The 16,874-nt window shown below is 41.9% G+C and overlaps 1 protein-coding gene and 1 long non-coding RNA gene across 2 annotated transcripts; one reads left to right on the top strand and one right to left on the bottom strand.

The window, feature by feature from the left end:
- The first annotated feature begins 2,704 nt into the window (after positions 1 to 2,704).
- cngb3.1 (cyclic nucleotide gated channel subunit beta 3, tandem duplicate 1) lies at positions 2,705 to 16,364 on the top strand. Its single transcript, XM_050057354.1, has 17 exons — positions 2,705 to 3,477; positions 4,559 to 4,700; positions 5,180 to 5,321; positions 8,787 to 8,944; positions 9,028 to 9,327; positions 9,410 to 9,618; positions 9,742 to 9,792; positions 12,811 to 12,897; positions 13,024 to 13,088; positions 13,362 to 13,484; positions 13,611 to 13,752; positions 13,875 to 14,034; positions 14,198 to 14,295; positions 15,180 to 15,263; positions 15,470 to 15,588; positions 15,863 to 16,015; positions 16,123 to 16,364. Exons 1-17 carry the CDS (start codon positions 3,385 to 3,387, stop codon positions 16,274 to 16,276), a joined length of 2,280 nt encoding a protein of 759 aa, XP_049913311.1. The 5' UTR covers positions 2,705 to 3,384; the 3' UTR covers positions 16,277 to 16,364.
- On the bottom strand, positions 14,101 to 15,586 carry LOC126398129 (uncharacterized). Its single transcript, XR_007570740.1, has 3 exons — positions 15,450 to 15,586; positions 15,154 to 15,247; positions 14,101 to 14,320 (listed from the first exon to the last, which is right to left on the bottom strand). It is a non-coding gene; the product is annotated as an uncharacterized LOC126398129 (long non-coding RNA).
- Positions 16,365 to 16,874: the final 510 nt, after the last annotated feature.

The following is a 16,874-nucleotide window of genomic DNA, read 5'->3' as shown; positions in this document are numbered from 1 at the left end:
GCTGACACGGGGAGAACATGCAAACTCCGCACAGAAGGGCTCCCACGCCCGGGATCGAACCGGCAACCCTCTTGCTGTGAGGCGAGAGTGCTAACCACCACACCACCATGCCGCCCGTCATAAAGTTATTTAAAAAATGTCATAGTATAGTATGTCGTCCCAAATCATCAAAAAAAAGTCATAGTATAGTATGTCGTCCAAAACCATGAAAGAAAAGTCATAGTACAGTATGTCATCTGAAATCATGAAAAAAAGTCATAGAATAGTATGTCGTCCCAAACCATGAAAAAAAAGTCACAGTATAGTATGTCGTTCCAAATCATGAAAAAAAGTCATAGTATCGTATGTTGTTCCAAATTATGAAAAAAAAGTCATAGTATAGTATGTCGTCCCAAACCATGAAAAAAAAGTCATAGTATAGTATGTCATAAAAAGTTATTTTAAAAAAAGTAAAAGTATATTATGTCCTAGAAAGTCATCATATTGTATGTCAAAAAAGTCATAGTATTGTTTGTCATGAAAAAGTCATCAAAAAAGTCGTAGTATATATGTCATAAAATGTAAAAAATAAAAGTACAGTGTTCTAAAAATTATAATTGTAGTATGTCATAAAAAGGAATTTTTAAAAAAATCTTAAAACAGTCACAGTATATATTTTGCCATAAAAACTCAAAGTGTGTGCACTCTTCCTGTGCAGCCCTCAATCATACACTGGCTCCCTAAATTGACACTCAATCATCAAAACTTTGAGGACCCCTGATATATGAAGTTTATATTTGCCAATATATTTCAGTCAGCTTTACATTTTAATGGTAATGGTATCAGAGGACATTTGTTCAATCAGTCTCTCTGTGTGTGTTTGTACAGGAAACTCATGAAGTCAAAGGGTCCAGCAGCAGCTAAAGCAGAAGAGGACAAGAAGAAAGGCCTGGCCCTGTTTGGACCCAAACCGCCCACACCCAAACTGCTGCGTGCTATTGGTGGAAACGTGAACAGGAACATTATTGAGAAGATGAAGGTAACAACATTTACTTTTCAGTCTATATGTGGTCATATAAAAACCATTGCAGTTATGCTGACTGTCACATTTTGTATTGTTTCCCCCAGGCTGCTGCTGCTGGTGGCCAGTGAGGACTGTAGTGGGCTTACTTTTTCTTATAACTCCTTTTTGGGAGTGAATGTACAGTTTTGTTTTGAACATCTTACTACTCTTTTGTACTGAGTGTATTTCAGGTTATGTTAAAATAATGTTTAAAGCTGATTACTTCTGTTATTTCCTGGGGTCAGATATCTGGTTCGATATGCTTAGACCACCTGACAAAGCCAAGCTAACTGAGACAACAAGCAGATTTAAACACCAAAACTGTATTTAAAGATATATTTCTAAACTATTATAATGAGATGTGCAATATTTAATCTGTCTGTGAACCTCAAATATGCTTGTTGTACCTTGTTAACTTTTGCCTGTCTGCTTTTATTGGCTGTGTTTATTTGGTTTGCCAATGCACAGTGGTTGTAAAAGCCTAACAGAGATTATGTGTCATGACAATTGGTAACTGTATTGTTCACAATGAATTTGATCGATTTGATCCCCATCAATATTTGCTTAAATAAATAATTCCCTTGCATAACTTCAGTTTACTGTCCTATTTGTTTGCTTGTTGTGTATCTGTCTGCCGGCTGTGTGTTCGTATGGTAGGAGTTACAGTTCAGAGAAAGAGCTGACTAATCCCGTGAGCCAGAAGGAGACACTGTAAGGGTTAATTAACTAAGTGGGCAGAGTGGACTGAAATAACCCCAGCAGGCTAGTTTTACACCAGCTGCTTTCAAATTACCACGTAATTCATGTGTGATCGTCATGATTAAATATTGAGAAAAGTGTGCTGTGTTGTGTGTGAAGTGCAGAGGAGTTGTTTTGACTGATTTCAGTAAATTTAATTGTCGAATTAGTAACCAGTTTGTAATAATGATCTAATAAGGATAAGACTGGCTGTTATAATGCTGTCATGACAGCCAGTCCTATCCTTTATGATATCTTAATGACAAATCAAAATGATACCACTTTACTTTAGGTCAAAGAATTTATTCATTACACTGTCATATGGTGTCATGACAGCCAGTTTTGTGTCGTATCCTGTCAGACATCTATCTGACCAAGTGTTAGAATCGGTCTGTAACCCTGGACATCTAATTTTAACAATCATTATGTCAACTTGTCATAAATACAAAAAAGAGGTGCTTTTTTTTTTGTTAATGTCAAGTTGTCATGACAAAGACATTTTCTGGTAATGTCATCCTGGTCAATGTCAAGTTGTCACAATAAGGACATCCCAAACAAATTTAATGTCAAGTTGTCATGACAAAGACATTTTCTGGTAATGTCATCCTGGTTAGTGTCAAGTTGTCACAATAAGGACATCCCAAACAAATTTAATGTGAAGTTGTCATGACAAAGACATTTTCTGGTAATGTCACTTTGATTAATGTCAAGTTGTCATAATCAAGACAACCCAAACAATGTCAACTTGTCATTACAAAAACCAAATGACACTTAATGACAGCAGTCATGAACGTTTATGACATGTACATAATGTTTATGACATGTACATAATGTTTATGACAAGTTCATGACAAGTTCATGACAGTGTCATGTCATTGTTATGACAGTGTCATGTCACCCTTATGTAGATACTTTCAAGTAAAGTGTTACCCCTTAACTATTCCATATGACAACTTTGACCATTACTTCAGTTTTTATATGACATACACTTTTAGTAATGAGTGGATCTTCAAGCGTTTATATATATTAATTTTGGTCAGATTATGTGAACTGCATATATTCTGATCCTCACTTGGAGAAAAAAAAAATCAGTGCGGAGCGCCATTACATTTTTATTAGTACTGTTGCGTGCCAGTTTATTTTATTTTCTGTTAATTTATTTTTGAAGCATTCGTAATGTGAAATTGGTGTTTGTGTACTATCAATTTGTGACTGTGTGCTTGATGTTTTAAAAAACTAAACTAAAATATATTAGTTATATATATATTTTTCATTTAGTCATTGATTAATCAGGAGATGCGCTTGTAATAATTATTATGATGTGTATTTGCCAACAAATGATAAAGTAATCAAAGGTCTCTGGACTGAAGTCAACACAGGACAGTCGTCTTGCCTGGCAGAGACTGGTGGCTAATCTGGTGGTGACTCCAGGAAAAGGGGAGTGCCCAGAGGGAATTAAACTCTAAGATATTTAATTGCCTCAGTCTGTGATTTGGATGACAGACAAGGACTTCTTTTAAGGATCGGAGAGCCACATCAGAAAGTGTTTTCAAGAGGAGGAGAAGTGAATGGCCTGTTCCCTGTAGCCCGCACCAAACCTCGCCATGTTCAGCAGGTTTAAAAAGTTACTCGGGGCTCCTGAGCCTCCGCCTGCCCCGGCTGCTACCCCGCCTCCCAGTGCAGCTCCACCAGCTAAGGTAAGGCCTGATATCTTTTTTTTATTTCTTTCTGAGTTCTTTTTTCATGCTGTTTTAACAGTATTTTGTATTCGTTGCTCCCTGAACAGCTGTCTAGCAGTTTCCATGCATGCACCATTCCAACCATTAAATTAATCAGGTTCTGTGCTCAGTAACTACTCGTCACACGTGTTGTTTTTAAGATCGACCATAGCAGGTGACTTAGACCACTAAAGCAGCTTGGCAGTGATGAAGACCAGTCACTGCATCTTCACCAGGGAAGCATGGCTGGATTTTCAGGGGGGAATGCTCCATCAGCAATATTTTTCTTGCTCAGAAGTCTTTAAATCTATCGTTGATGACATGGTTTCTTTAAGGTTACTTTTACTTTATTTTCCTAATTTCTCCTGTCTTCTCATCTTTTCCTTGTTTTGTTTTTTTAACATTCCCTTTTCTTTATAATCATGTTTAGACACTTCATTTTAAAATTTGAGGGATTATTAATTTAATGTTAAAAGTTTGGGAAGTCAAGGACAAAGCATTTACATGCTGCCGCCATTGATCACGTGACAGAAACCCTAGATCAAGTTTTCAAGAACTTCAGTATTTCTCCTGAAGCTGAGGGAGGGGACAGCACTGAGAATGAACTACAAGTGTGGGGAGACAATGGGCGAGAGGCAGGGTACACCCTGGACAGGTCACCAGACTATCACAGGGCTGACACATAGAGACAGACAACCATTCACACCTACGGACAATTTAGAGTCACCAATTGACCTGCATGTCTTTGGACTGTGGGAGGAAGCCGGAGTACCCAGAGAAAACCCACGCTGACACACGGAGAACATGCAAGCTCCACACAGAAGGGCTCCCCCACCCCAGGATTCGAACCAGGAACCCTCTTGCTGTGAGGCGACAGTGCTAACTAATGCACCAACGTGCTCTCTCTTAATCATTAGCAAATACCAACTTTAAAGCCCGGGGCTGTGGCAGTAGCATTTAGCACTTTGACTTTTTTGGATCCTTACAACTGATGATTGGCTGTGTCCTGTTTGTCTCAAGACGTCTGTCTGCTTTTGTTACCATTATTGTGTGTTTACAGGAGGAAAAGCCCCCCGAAAAGAAGGATGAAAAAGAGGAGCCAAAGAAAGAGGAGGAAAAGAAAGAAGAGGTAAAGAAAGAGGAAGAGAAAAAAGAAGAAGAGAAGAAAGAAGAAGAGCCCAAGAAGGAAGAGGCCAAACCAGGTGAGAAGTCTGTTTGGATCCAATTCAAATTCATCTGTCTCCTTGTCTTTCTGACTAGAGATAAAAGGAATTATGTTATCTGGCAGAGGACAGGAAACGATAAACTCAACCATGCTAAGAGCTAATGTGTCTGGGGGATTATCCAGGTGAACACTTATTACATACAGACTAGAAATACTGGAAATATACCATATCTGTGCAGACATTTGCAGATGATTAACTGATTTCAGGAAGAAAAAAAAGCCATGTACATGTCCCATTATTATCACTGTTTCACCAAGTACCATAAATGCACAGGAACATCTTGTAGTGGCATTAGGTCATGAAGTACACCTTGATCATACATTTAAGAAAGTATACTCTCGGTTGCTTTAATTTTGATTTCCATGCTAGGACGTTATGGCTTTTTGTTCTTCGGTTAGTGTTTGTGTCTAATTGTTAGAAACAGACTAAAGAGTGCTGCTGTGTTTTATTTCCAGAACCTGCCCCAGCTGCTCCTGCTCCTGCTGCTGCTCCTGCTCCTGCTGCTCCTGCTCCAGCTGCTGCTCCTGCTCCTGCTGCTCCTGCTCCGGCTGCTGGTCCTGCTCCTGCTGCTCCTGCCAATCCAGAGGGGGCTGAAGGGTAAGAATGCACCATATACTGCATGTATTGCACTTGTCACCCAGTTGGGATCGGCTCCAGTCCTTTGCTACACTGCAGAAGTCAACTAAGTCAATGGTTCCCAACTGGTCCAGCCACAGGGTCCAGATTTCTCCTTCATCATTAGTTCAAGGTCCACACAGTTTAATACATTCAGCATCTTACTTGTGTTTGGCCATGTCGTTGAGCTAGTTTGCAGTCTCTGTCAAGTATTGGCCATGTCGTTGAGCTAGTTTGCAGTCTCTGTCAAGTAGCTTGTATCATATAGGCTACATTTATCTGCATGTTTCCATTAATGTGCAACAGTGAAATAAGAATCTGTCGACAGTCACAGTGGCGGCATACGTGTGATGAGGTTAAGTTCACAGCTTGAGCAGCAAGTACATCATACATTTCTGATGTCATGTGAGCAAACCTGGAGATTTGCAGTAAAGTATTGAGGCTATTTTCCTTCCCTTCGTCCTCTTCTAACGACTAGGGCTGCCCCCGACTAAGAATTTTCTTAGTCTACCAATAGTCTTCATTTAGGGCCTTTAGTCGACTAGTCGCCCACATATTTACGATATTAATTTAATTATTAAGTTATATGTTTTGGGCGGGGCAACACAATGGTTTGAGTTCAAGGTCTGAGAAGTCATGAACGAGATGATATGGCTTGTTTAATTCTTTACAGCGTGCTATGTTGTGTCCGTATGAGCCGATGTTACAAAGAATATGCAAGAGGAAGATGGAGAGAGATGTTGCTGCTTTGCTGATGGTTGATAAAATGCTTATGCTGAACACTGCTGCTTGGGGACAACCTTGGAAACAAAGACCTACACCTGCGGAAATGAGAGCGCAAATGTTGTGATACACACTATGGCGAATCTTTTCAGTCTGTTGTGTTGCCTCTGACATGAGATTCGGGAGAAGAGGATGTTTTTGTTGGAATATTTAAAGATCAATGAAGGAAATCCTTCTTGAAATTATGTTTGTTTACTGTAGAATAATTGTGAGAGGTGATGAGACTCTCACAGTGAGTAGTAGCTATACAGATAAACTTGGCTGGACTAAGAATACCTTGACCTGGAGCTTGAGCTCTGTCCATTTAACTCTTCTTGCCTCAAGTTTCCAGGTACCAGTGTATCAGCTTCAGTGTAGCACTACACTGTGAACAAGAAGAGCTTTGTCAGGTTACAGTGATGTATTTGGCTTTGTAGCATTCAGCATTTACATAATTACAAAACTTAAAGCATAGCTGTTGCTAATATCTGACACCTAACTTGAAACTGGTTATAAATACTCTCCAGACATACATTAACCATTCTGTACTGATTGTGCAGATGGACAGTTTACTATGAGATGCTGCTGCAATGTCTGCTTAGCTGCACCGCCTTTGTTTCGGCTTTGCTAACAAGAAGTACAACGTCTGGACACTTTGTGTGTGTGGCAACAGCAGCCATGATCACACTGCCACTTGCAGCCTGTGACTCCTAAAGTAGGAAAGGAGATTAGGAGCTTAGTGTTATTTGTGACTGAGAAAGATCAGGGATAGTGTTCACATGCAAACAGGAGCTGGTTTCAAGGAAGTGATTTTGTTGATGATTTACACACTATTTGAGGTTCAAATAAAAGTGGAAAAGAAATCCAGCATGTTTGTAGAGCTCATGTAGGGTTGTGTGACTGAAACTCCTCAGTTTCAGCAGATTGACCTTTAGAGACCCACTGTAGATTCTTTTTTAGGAGGGAACAGGGACTCTTTAGGGCGAGACAGCAGCCACATAGAAGTGGTATACATCATTTGAAAGCAGGGAAGATTAGTTTGAGATGCCTGGTGTGTCAATTTATTCTGGCTGTAACAAACACTGGGCCTCATGCAGCAACACTCTCTTAAATTTGTCTCATATTTTCACTTAATTTTCTGTTGCGAGAAAAAACGAGAAGTCAGCTCCAGATACAGCAAAAGTTCTTGACCATCCAGATCTGCTCTGACCCAGGTGCTGAATGATGAATACCACTTGATCATGAGTAACGTATTAGCATAGGTAAAGCCCTCCTAACACTCTGTAAGGGCAGGTGTTGTGCCATGTGCAAAGACTCTGGCACATGCCCAAGAGCTGGAGAGGTGCCACCAAAAAAGGCTGCAAGACGAAGAAGACGTTCTGCAGAAGTGAAACAAATTTAAACAAGTGAACATGTGATTTTCCAAAGTGCAAATGTCATGTCAGCAGCAGTGGTGGAGGAAGTACTCAGATCCTTTACTGAAGTAAAAATACTAATACCACACTGAAAAAGTACTCTGTTACAGGTAAAAGTCCTGCATTTGTTTGTAAACCTCTTGTGCTTTGGACAGGTGCCTATTAATGCTTTGAAAGTCTCGAGTGTGTAGGGGCTTAGAACATTATGATACAAGTATATGATGGCAGTCAGGTGTTCAACTATGCTTCATAAGTTGTTGCATCATGTTTTTGTGTAGATACCATTCGTTACACAGATTTGGTGCAAAATAAAAGCATTTTTGACAATCCAAGAATTGATAAAATTATCAAAAATCACTCAAAAATACAACATTAAGACTGCAAGACTTTGACGAACACTATATAAAAACCCATGCTCTGATTTGTTATCAAAAACTTCTGACATTTGGAGATTTACAAGGAATGGCAAACACTTCTGTTCTGATCAATATAACTATGAAAGCCATACATTCTCTGAATCCTCCATGTCTCTGGTTTGGCTGTAAAGTTTCACGAGGCTGTGATTATCCCAGAGGTCACAACAGGTCATTAGATACAGTGAGGTCAGGTTCCAAAATATGGTCTCACTACAATAAAATAATTACTATGGGGACTAGCATCATCACACGCAAGTAAAGTTGAGCCCAGTGACTCCACAAAACTTTCCAGTCATACCCAATTCATGCAATTCTAATACTGTTTAGGGACCCCAGTATGCAGAAATATTCAAATACACAGTTTTAAGAATATAATGCATGAAAGAAAATGCATGATTTTTGCCAAAAACTGCACGAGACTAACATAAAGTGGGCATGTATGTAAAGGAGAGATTCATGGGTACCCACAGAACCTATTTTCAGATATCTTGAGGTGAGAGGTCAGGGAAGGCAAAGGAAAAACTGTGATGGCTAACTTTGGAGTGTTATATAGCCCCCTATACAACAAGCTAGCATGATATGGTTGGTACCAATGAATCATGCTAGAAAAACAATGAGCGCAAGTTGCGCAACACATCCTCTTAAAGACAGTAGTGTCGGCCGAGATCAGCAGCAGTCCTTCATGTCTTTTAGGGTTAATCGTTATTATACTTGCAAAATTGTCCAATATTTTTGACCACCACTAAAGATTAGTTTCCAATTTAGCCCCCTCATTTCCCTCCTCTTGTATTTAATGTCATTTTCTGTGGTATTCTTTTATTCACCTTTCTTTTTTGCTTCTGCTCTGTTTTCAGTGAAGAGGCCCGCCCTCCCACTCCACCTGTTGTCTACTTCCGTAACACAGATGACACACTCAGAGCTGTGATCAAGGACATAAGAGAGCGGACAGAGATTTTCAAAGGGAAAGCCATAGACCCGTACGCCACCTCGCCAGAAATCACCCCACCTGTCAGTAAGTACGAACACTGACAGACCAACACACAGACAGAAAACAAGCACGCAGCTATTTAACTCACCGTCACTCTCTTTGTTCAGCACCTATTCTGAGGAAGGACGACTACATCAGACTGAAGGAGGAGGAGCGAATAGCAAAAGAAGAAGCGGAAAAAAAGAAGGCGGAAGAGGCGGCCAAAAAGGCAGAGGAGAAGAAGAAAAAGGACGAAGAGAAAAAGCTGGAGGCCGAGAAGAAAGCAGAGGAGGAGAGGCTGGCGGAGGAGGCCACAAAGAAAGTGAAGTTCCTCCCAGACATCAACTTCTCCTGCTTTGACGTCATCTTCCATCCAATCGAGACCCACATGGATAACGTCCTGGGAAACACCATAGATCCTTTCACAGGTAGGTGAGGCACACATGGGAACAGGACAGCTGAGATGAAATGAACAGACATGATTAAATGTGTATATCTGTCTCTCTACAGATCGTCGCTACATTGCCTGGATGTCCCTGGTGGCATTGGCATTCAACTACAACACTTGGTTTTGCACCACCCGGTTGGCCTTTCCTTACCATAACAAAGCTACAAACCCCTACTGGATATTTTGCGACATTGTTAGTGACTTAGTGAATGTTATTGACATCGTGGTTTGGCAGCCCCGACTTCAGTTTGTCAAAGCTGGAGACATTATTGTAAGTCACAAAGCATTATCAAGCATCAGTATTAGTAGTCTGTGTCTCATCTTTACCTGTGATACTTCTATGCCTGTTCTTAGATCCACCTGAACTGTGATATTGTGTTTAATTCTCCTGCAGAGAGACAGAGCCATGGCTAAGTCACATTATCGGAAATCACATCGATTCAAGGTGAGAATGACAATTATACGTCTAGTGGTAGAAAGTAACTAAATACATTTACCCAAGGACTGTACCCCATTTTTGAAAGAAAGGGGACAGAGTGTGCTCCAATTATCAGGGTATCGCACTGTTTAGTCTCTGGGAAATGTTTACTCCAGGTTGCTGGAAAGGAGGCTCCGACAGATTGTCGAACCTTGTATTCAGGAGGAGCAATGCGGATTCCGTCCTGGCCGTGAAACAGTGGACCAGCTCTTTCCCCTTGCAAGGCTGCAGGAGAGGTCTTGGGAGTTTGCCCATCTAGTCTACATGTGCTTTGTGGACTTGGAGAAGGCTCACAACCGTGTCCCTCTTGGGGTCTTGTGGGGGGCACTCTGGGATTACGGGGCACAGGGGTCGCTGCTACGAGCCATCCAATCCCTATATGACCAAAGTGAGAGCTGCATCAGCATACTCAGCGTTAAAGGGATAGTTCGACATTTTGGCAGATTCGCCTATTGCCGTAATCCCTATAGTCATATGGGTAGGTACATTACCTTTAAATGTCAGTGCCTGCAGTTTTGAGATCGGTGGGGCAGAGCTGCCCTCTGAAATGGAGGTGAACGGTACAGCTCCCTCTCTCCCTCAAAAGTAATCAAATACACCATCAAATGACTCCAAAACGCTCTAGTGGACAACACATGGCTTGCGCATTCCCCACGCTATGAAATAATAATGTATAATTAAGTAACATTACGACACATGACGCAAATACTCGGAACTACTTTCTTGAGTAAACCACTGGGCGGAGTGACACAGTGCGCACCTGAGACAGTTGCTTGCAGCCTTGCATTTGCGGTATCGTCAGCTGGACGCAGCAGAAAGTTTGAGAAAAGTTTACAGAGTGCTGTTGTAAATCATGGTTTACACATGTATTATAAAAGGTTGCGGTAACAAGCCGAAGACATAGAGCAGAGTGAAGTTTCACGTAGTACCAACCCAAAATACGGACAGGATGAAACAATGGCTATTTGTGCTGGACATCGACCCCAACACGCCTGTGGAAATGGTCCGGAAAATGTTTGTGTGCACCTGCCATTTTTTACCAGAGGACTACAGTGAAAGGATGGAGCGCAGAAGCTCAGGAATGGTTCAAACGCTTTTCTTGAGAGACACTGTCATACCATCTGTCGGCATCACAAAACGAGCAGACGTGGTAAGTGATCGTTGTGTATTTTGCTCAGCAGTCTCTCTGCTGTAACGTTACCCCCATGTTGAGTAACATTAGCCTACAACCCATGCATGGTAAATAAGGCTAAAATGCAAATGTTGCTGTGGTTATGTTATGGATAAGTGCTTGCCCAGAGCATATAGTGAAGTGACTGGCATTACTTCTCATTGTTGGGAATAAACAGACTGCTAGGGAACATTTTATGTTGTTGTTCCTTCAGGAGTTGTGGTGATTTATGAGTGTGGAGTTAGCATGTTCTCCACGTGTTCCGGTGATTATTTTGAGGCGTACTCTATATTTATATTGCACAGGTGTACCTAATAAAGTGGCCAGTAGGCCCCACATTTACACCACCGGCTCTGGGTCTCCCCTCAGCCCCTGGTTGCTCAGCAGCCTCAGCCTCTCTTCTTGCTCTCTCTTCTTCCAAAACCTGTAACTCTTCCTCTGTATATTCTGGCTTCTTCTCAACAAACTTGTTGTTTTGATGACAGGAGTAACTGCACTAAACATACGCTGTTTGAAATCACTCCGCCCAGCAAGTACTGTATGTCTGGAATGTAGTTCCGGCTCTGCATTTGGCTTCAAAACAACTCTGTCTCGTAATATTACATTATTATTTCATAGCGTGGTGAATGTGTAAGCTACAAGTTGTCCACAAGAGCGTTTTGGAGTCATTTGATGGTGTATTTGATTAGTTTTGAGGGAGAGAGGGACCTGTACCGTTCACCTCCATTTCAGCGGGCAGCTCTGTCCCACCGATCTCAGAACAGCACGCACTGACAATTAAAGGTAATGTACCTACTCATATGACTATAGGGATTACGGCAATAGGCGAATTTGCCAAAATGTCGAACTAACCCTTTAAGTCAAACTCATTCTCAGTGGGTGTTGGCCTCTGCCAGGGTTGTTCGTTGTCACTGATCCTCTTTGTGATAGTCATGGACAGGATCTTGAGGCGCAGCCAGGGGGAGGAAGAGGTCCAGTTTGGGGACCTCAGAATTGCGGCTCTGCTTTTTGCAGATGATGTGGTTCTGTTGGCTTCATCAAACCATGACCTCAAGCATCCACTGGGGCGTTTTGCAGCCGAGTGTGAAGCAGATGGGATGAGAGTCAGCACCTCCAGGTCTGAGGCCATGGTTCTCTGTCGGAAACTGGTGGATTGCCCCCTCTGGGTTGGGAGAGTTACTGCCTCAAGTGAGGGAGTTCAAGTATCTTGGGGTCTTGTTCATGAGTGAGGGTAGAATGGAGTGTGAGATGGATCGGCGGTTTGTTGTGGCTTCTGCAGTGATGCGGGTGCTGTGCCAGACCTTTGTGGTAAAGAGGGAGCTGAGCTGGAAGGTGAAGCTTTCGATTTACTGGTCCATCTACGTCCCAGCCCTCACCGATGGTCATGAGCTCTGGGTAGTGACCGAAAGAATGAGATCGCGGATACAAGCAGCCAAAATTAGTTTCCTCCGTGGGGTGGCTGGGCTCAGCCTTAGAGATAGGGTGAGGAGCTCAGACATCTGGAGGGAGCTCAGAGTAGAGCCGCTGCTCCTTCGCATCGAAAGAGGTCAGTTGACGTGGTTCGGGCATCTGATCAGGATGCCATTTAGCTGAGAGTGGGTGCAGCTCTGGTTTGCTTTTAGCCAGCATTTGACCTTTGTTATGAAGGATTTTAAATCTGTAATCAGTTTCATTTTAGTTGGTAATATATTCCAGAGTTGACAGCCCTCTATGGAAAAAGCTACAATCTACAAAAGCTACAATCTACCACTCACTTTAACCTCAGAGGTACAAAAGTTGTTGTGAAACATAACCAAGTTTCTTTTATTCCTCAGGCTGATGTCTTCAGCATCCTCCCCTTTGACCTTCTCTGTCTGTACTTTAAGTTCTCCTCCATATACCGATTCAACCGCTTTATCAAGGTAGGCAGCCAACTGACTACTAATGATGTGTGTGTATATGTGTATATATATATATATANTTGTATTTGAATAAGCTTCCTATTTTCTAAACAGTCTTTCACCGGTTTGTTTCCTTGTGTGTTCTAGGTTGAATCCTTCTTCGAGTTCAGTGATCGACTTGAGAGTATCATGGCCAAGGCCTACATCTGGAGGTAAATGCTGCTGGAACAGTGACAGGAGCAAATCAATACTGTTTTTTTTTACCTCATTTTAGTTGGCTGAAATTTAAACTTCTGCCATTAGATAAACTGTTACTGTTGAGTTCTTGAGTTGGCTTTAAGCAGAAAAGGATGCCTGTTGATAGTTTTTAAACCACCACTTTTTAAATGCTTGTCTTGTCCAGTGTTCATTTGATTGACGAAAACGATGACAAAAAAATTTCGTCGTCAACCTAATCCTTTTATATGTTTCTCTTTCAAACACAGAGTGGCTCGCACCACAGGTTACCTGCTCTTTATGCTCCATCTCAACGCCTGTGCATTTTATGTTGCCTCGATACATCAAGGTCTTAATACGACCCAGTGGGTGTATGATGGAGAGGGCTCAGCGTATGTACTTTTTACTTTGTCTTGAAGAGTTTGTGATGTTGTGGGAGCTCTCTGTCGTTACATCAGTTACGCAGTGTAGTGCCTTGTTATCACTATGAAATAAAGATGCACCCTGTCCCTTCACAGGTACCTGCGTTGTTATTACTTTGCAGTCCGCAGTCTGATCAACATCGGGGGTCTTCCAGAGCCTGTGACCACCTTTGAGATTACCTTTCAGATGTTGAACTTTTTTATTGGCGTCTTTGTGTTCTCCAGTTTGATTGGACAGGTAGGTCGGAGGAGGGTTTTATTTGTGACTCCAGCATTACACATTCAGCTTAAAGCTTTTGTTCACAATGTTATGTATTCTAATGCAACACTCTCTTGTCCGTCTGTCTTTCTTTCTCTTAGATGAGAGATGTCATAGGAGCAGCAACAGCAGGTCAGACATATTTCCGGGCATCAATGGACGGCTGTGTTGCTTACATGAACACCTACTCAATCCCCAAGCCTGTCCAGAACAGAGTTCGGACCTGGTACAACTACACCTGGGCAGCTCAGGGCATGCTGGGTGAGACTCAAACATTTGTACCAGAAATAATAAACCTGATGAGACACTAAAACTCTCTCCTAAAAACTAGACTAATATTTAAATAACCACACAATTTTTTAGATGCGTTAAGAAAATGCTTTTGACAGCTTACTGTATGATGAGATATTCATGTCTTCTCCAGATGAGTCCGAGCTGCTGGATGCGTTGCCTCTGGTGATGAAAACCGCCATTGCTGTTGACATCAACCTGAGCACCTTCCAGAAGATTGCACTGTTTCAGGTGACTCAGCATTTTTTGTGTCCTCCTGTAATTTGAGACAATTAAATCACATTTTGACAGACATCTGGGGTCATGGATGGATTTCTGAATGGGTCTACTGGGCATAGGTCCAGGGCCCCCCCCTGGCCTTCACCTGCAAAATGTCACTCAAATTCCCATGCACCAGCCAGGAAGAGGGAGAAAAAGACCACAAACAGGAACTGCAGAGACACAAAAGAACTACAAAAAGGGGCAAAACAACTACAAAGAGACATAAAACAACTATACAGACACAAAACAAACAAAAGGAGACACAATTTGACTACAAAGAGACACAAAACAACCACAAGGAGACACATAATGACTACAAGGCAACACTGAACAACAAAGAGACAAAAAATGACTACGAGACACAAAACAAACACAAAGAGACACAAAACAACCACACAGATACAAATAGATAACCATAAACAGACAAAATAACCAAAGAGACACATAACAAATACAAAGAGACACAAAATTACTACAGAGACAAAAAACAACGAGGCAACACAAAATGACACAAAGAGACTATTAACGACTACGGGCGACACACAACATGACCTCAAAGAGACATAAAGTTACTATAAAGAGACACCAAAAAAACACAGAGACTTGAATCAACTACAAAGAGACAAAAAACAAACCAAAAAGAGACATAAAAAAAAGATGCATAACAACTACAAAGAGCTACAAAACCACCACAAGGTTTGAGTCTTTTTCCTATATTGGAGTCATGGTGGGGCCTCTTCCATGTCTGTGCCCAGGAGCCCATTGCATCATATCCCACTCATGTCTGGAGTCACACACATCTCTGTGAACACAGCACTGAATGCTCACCTGTCAATCTTCTGTTGCCTCTTCAGGGCTGTGACCAGCAGATGTTGGTGGACATGTTGCTGAGGCTCAAGTCAATCGTTTATCTACCTGGAGACTTTGTGGTGAAGAAGGTGAGTATACGAGTTTGTGTTGGTAAAGGATAAACCTTAGTGATCAGCATGATATGAGAGGGATGTTGTATGCTGTAAAGCCCTGTGAGGCAAATTGTGATTTGTGATATTGGGCTTTATAAATAAAATTGATTGAATTGATTGATTGATATATAGAAGGTTATATCATCTGAGAGTGATGCTGACCTCTGCGCTCGCCTCCACAGGGGGACATCGGCAAAGAGATGTACATCATCAAAAGCGGGGCGGTGCAGGTGGTGGGAGGACCGGACAACAGTATTGTGTTTGTCACACTAAAGGCTGGAAGCGTGTTTGGAGAAATCAGGTTAGTCTACCTTTATATACGAACTTGAACAGAAAAGAAATACAAGTCACATATTTATTCCTTATTTTCATCATCCTCTCATCCAGTACGTGACACTGATGAGCATGATAATAATAAGTATCATATCTGTAAGGAGAACATATTTGCCTTTGCAGTTACCTTGTAAAGACAAAGACAACATCCCTGTTGCACAGTTTGTTGTCTTTACCCGACCAATGTGATCTGAAATGGACACTCTGGACACGATATATTTTGACTTCTGTCCCCGTCACAGTTTACTACAGTCTGCCAAAGATGGAGGCAACAGGCGCACAGCTAACGTGAAAGCCCACGGCTTTGCTAACCTTTTTGTCCTGGAGAAGAAGGACCTGTTTGACATCCTCATCCACTACCCAGAGTCTCAGAAAGTGCTGGCCAGGAAGGGAAAGTGAGTCATTAACACTTAGAACAATCATTTTGATGCTTCTAAAATCCAATTGTGCAAATTAGATTCTAAAACGCAGCCCATTATTGTCTCTGTGTGTGACTGTGGAGGAAACTGATCAAAGCCAAAGGCCCTGCACCAGCTAAAACCAATGAGGAAAAGCCAAAAGGTTTGCATTTGTTTGGACAAAAACCACCAACACCCAAGTTAATGAAGCTCTTTGGCAATTTCCGGAAAGCAGAAGCTGCCAAGGTAAAGTCCTAACTGTGATGCAGCATCCTGCATACAGAGATCAGTGGGATAGTTTGATTTGCACTGACGAATAGTCTTGTACTTCTACAGAAAATGTTGGCACTAGATAGCTTAAAAACACGATGTCATCATGGGTAATGAGCAGTGACATGACATTGTCTTATTTTGTCTTCTGTCCACAGAAAAATGCCTAGTACGAGAAATCAAAGCGGGATGTGTGGGGCTGCTCCTGAGCTCCACCACTTCAGCCTGTATCATTATGTTCATTACACCTTCCACTGCATACTGAAGGAATCACATGAATACAGAAACGGGACTTCTGTAATTATCATCTATAATATTCACCTCGTAAACTTTTGTAGATTCATTAATAGAGTCAAGTTTGACCTGATCAGTGCGAGTAGCCAAATTTAAAGGTTAACGTTATGCTACAGAGGGAGCTCGGAGTAGAGCCGCTGTCAATTGAGGTGGTTCGGGCATCTGATCAGGATGCCTCCTGTTAGAGGTGTTCCAGGCGCGTCCCACTGGTAGGAGGCCCCGGGGCAGACCCAGAACATGCTGGAGGGATTACATATCTCATCTGGCCTGGGAATGCCTTGGGGTCCCCCAG

Source organism: Epinephelus moara, chromosome 11 (genome assembly GCF_006386435.1).
Source record: "Epinephelus moara isolate mb chromosome 11, YSFRI_EMoa_1.0, whole genome shotgun sequence".
In the NCBI taxonomy this organism is placed as follows: Eukaryota; Metazoa; Chordata; class Actinopteri; order Perciformes; family Serranidae; genus Epinephelus; species Epinephelus moara.
This window is presented reverse-complemented; position numbering and strand designations above follow the sequence as displayed.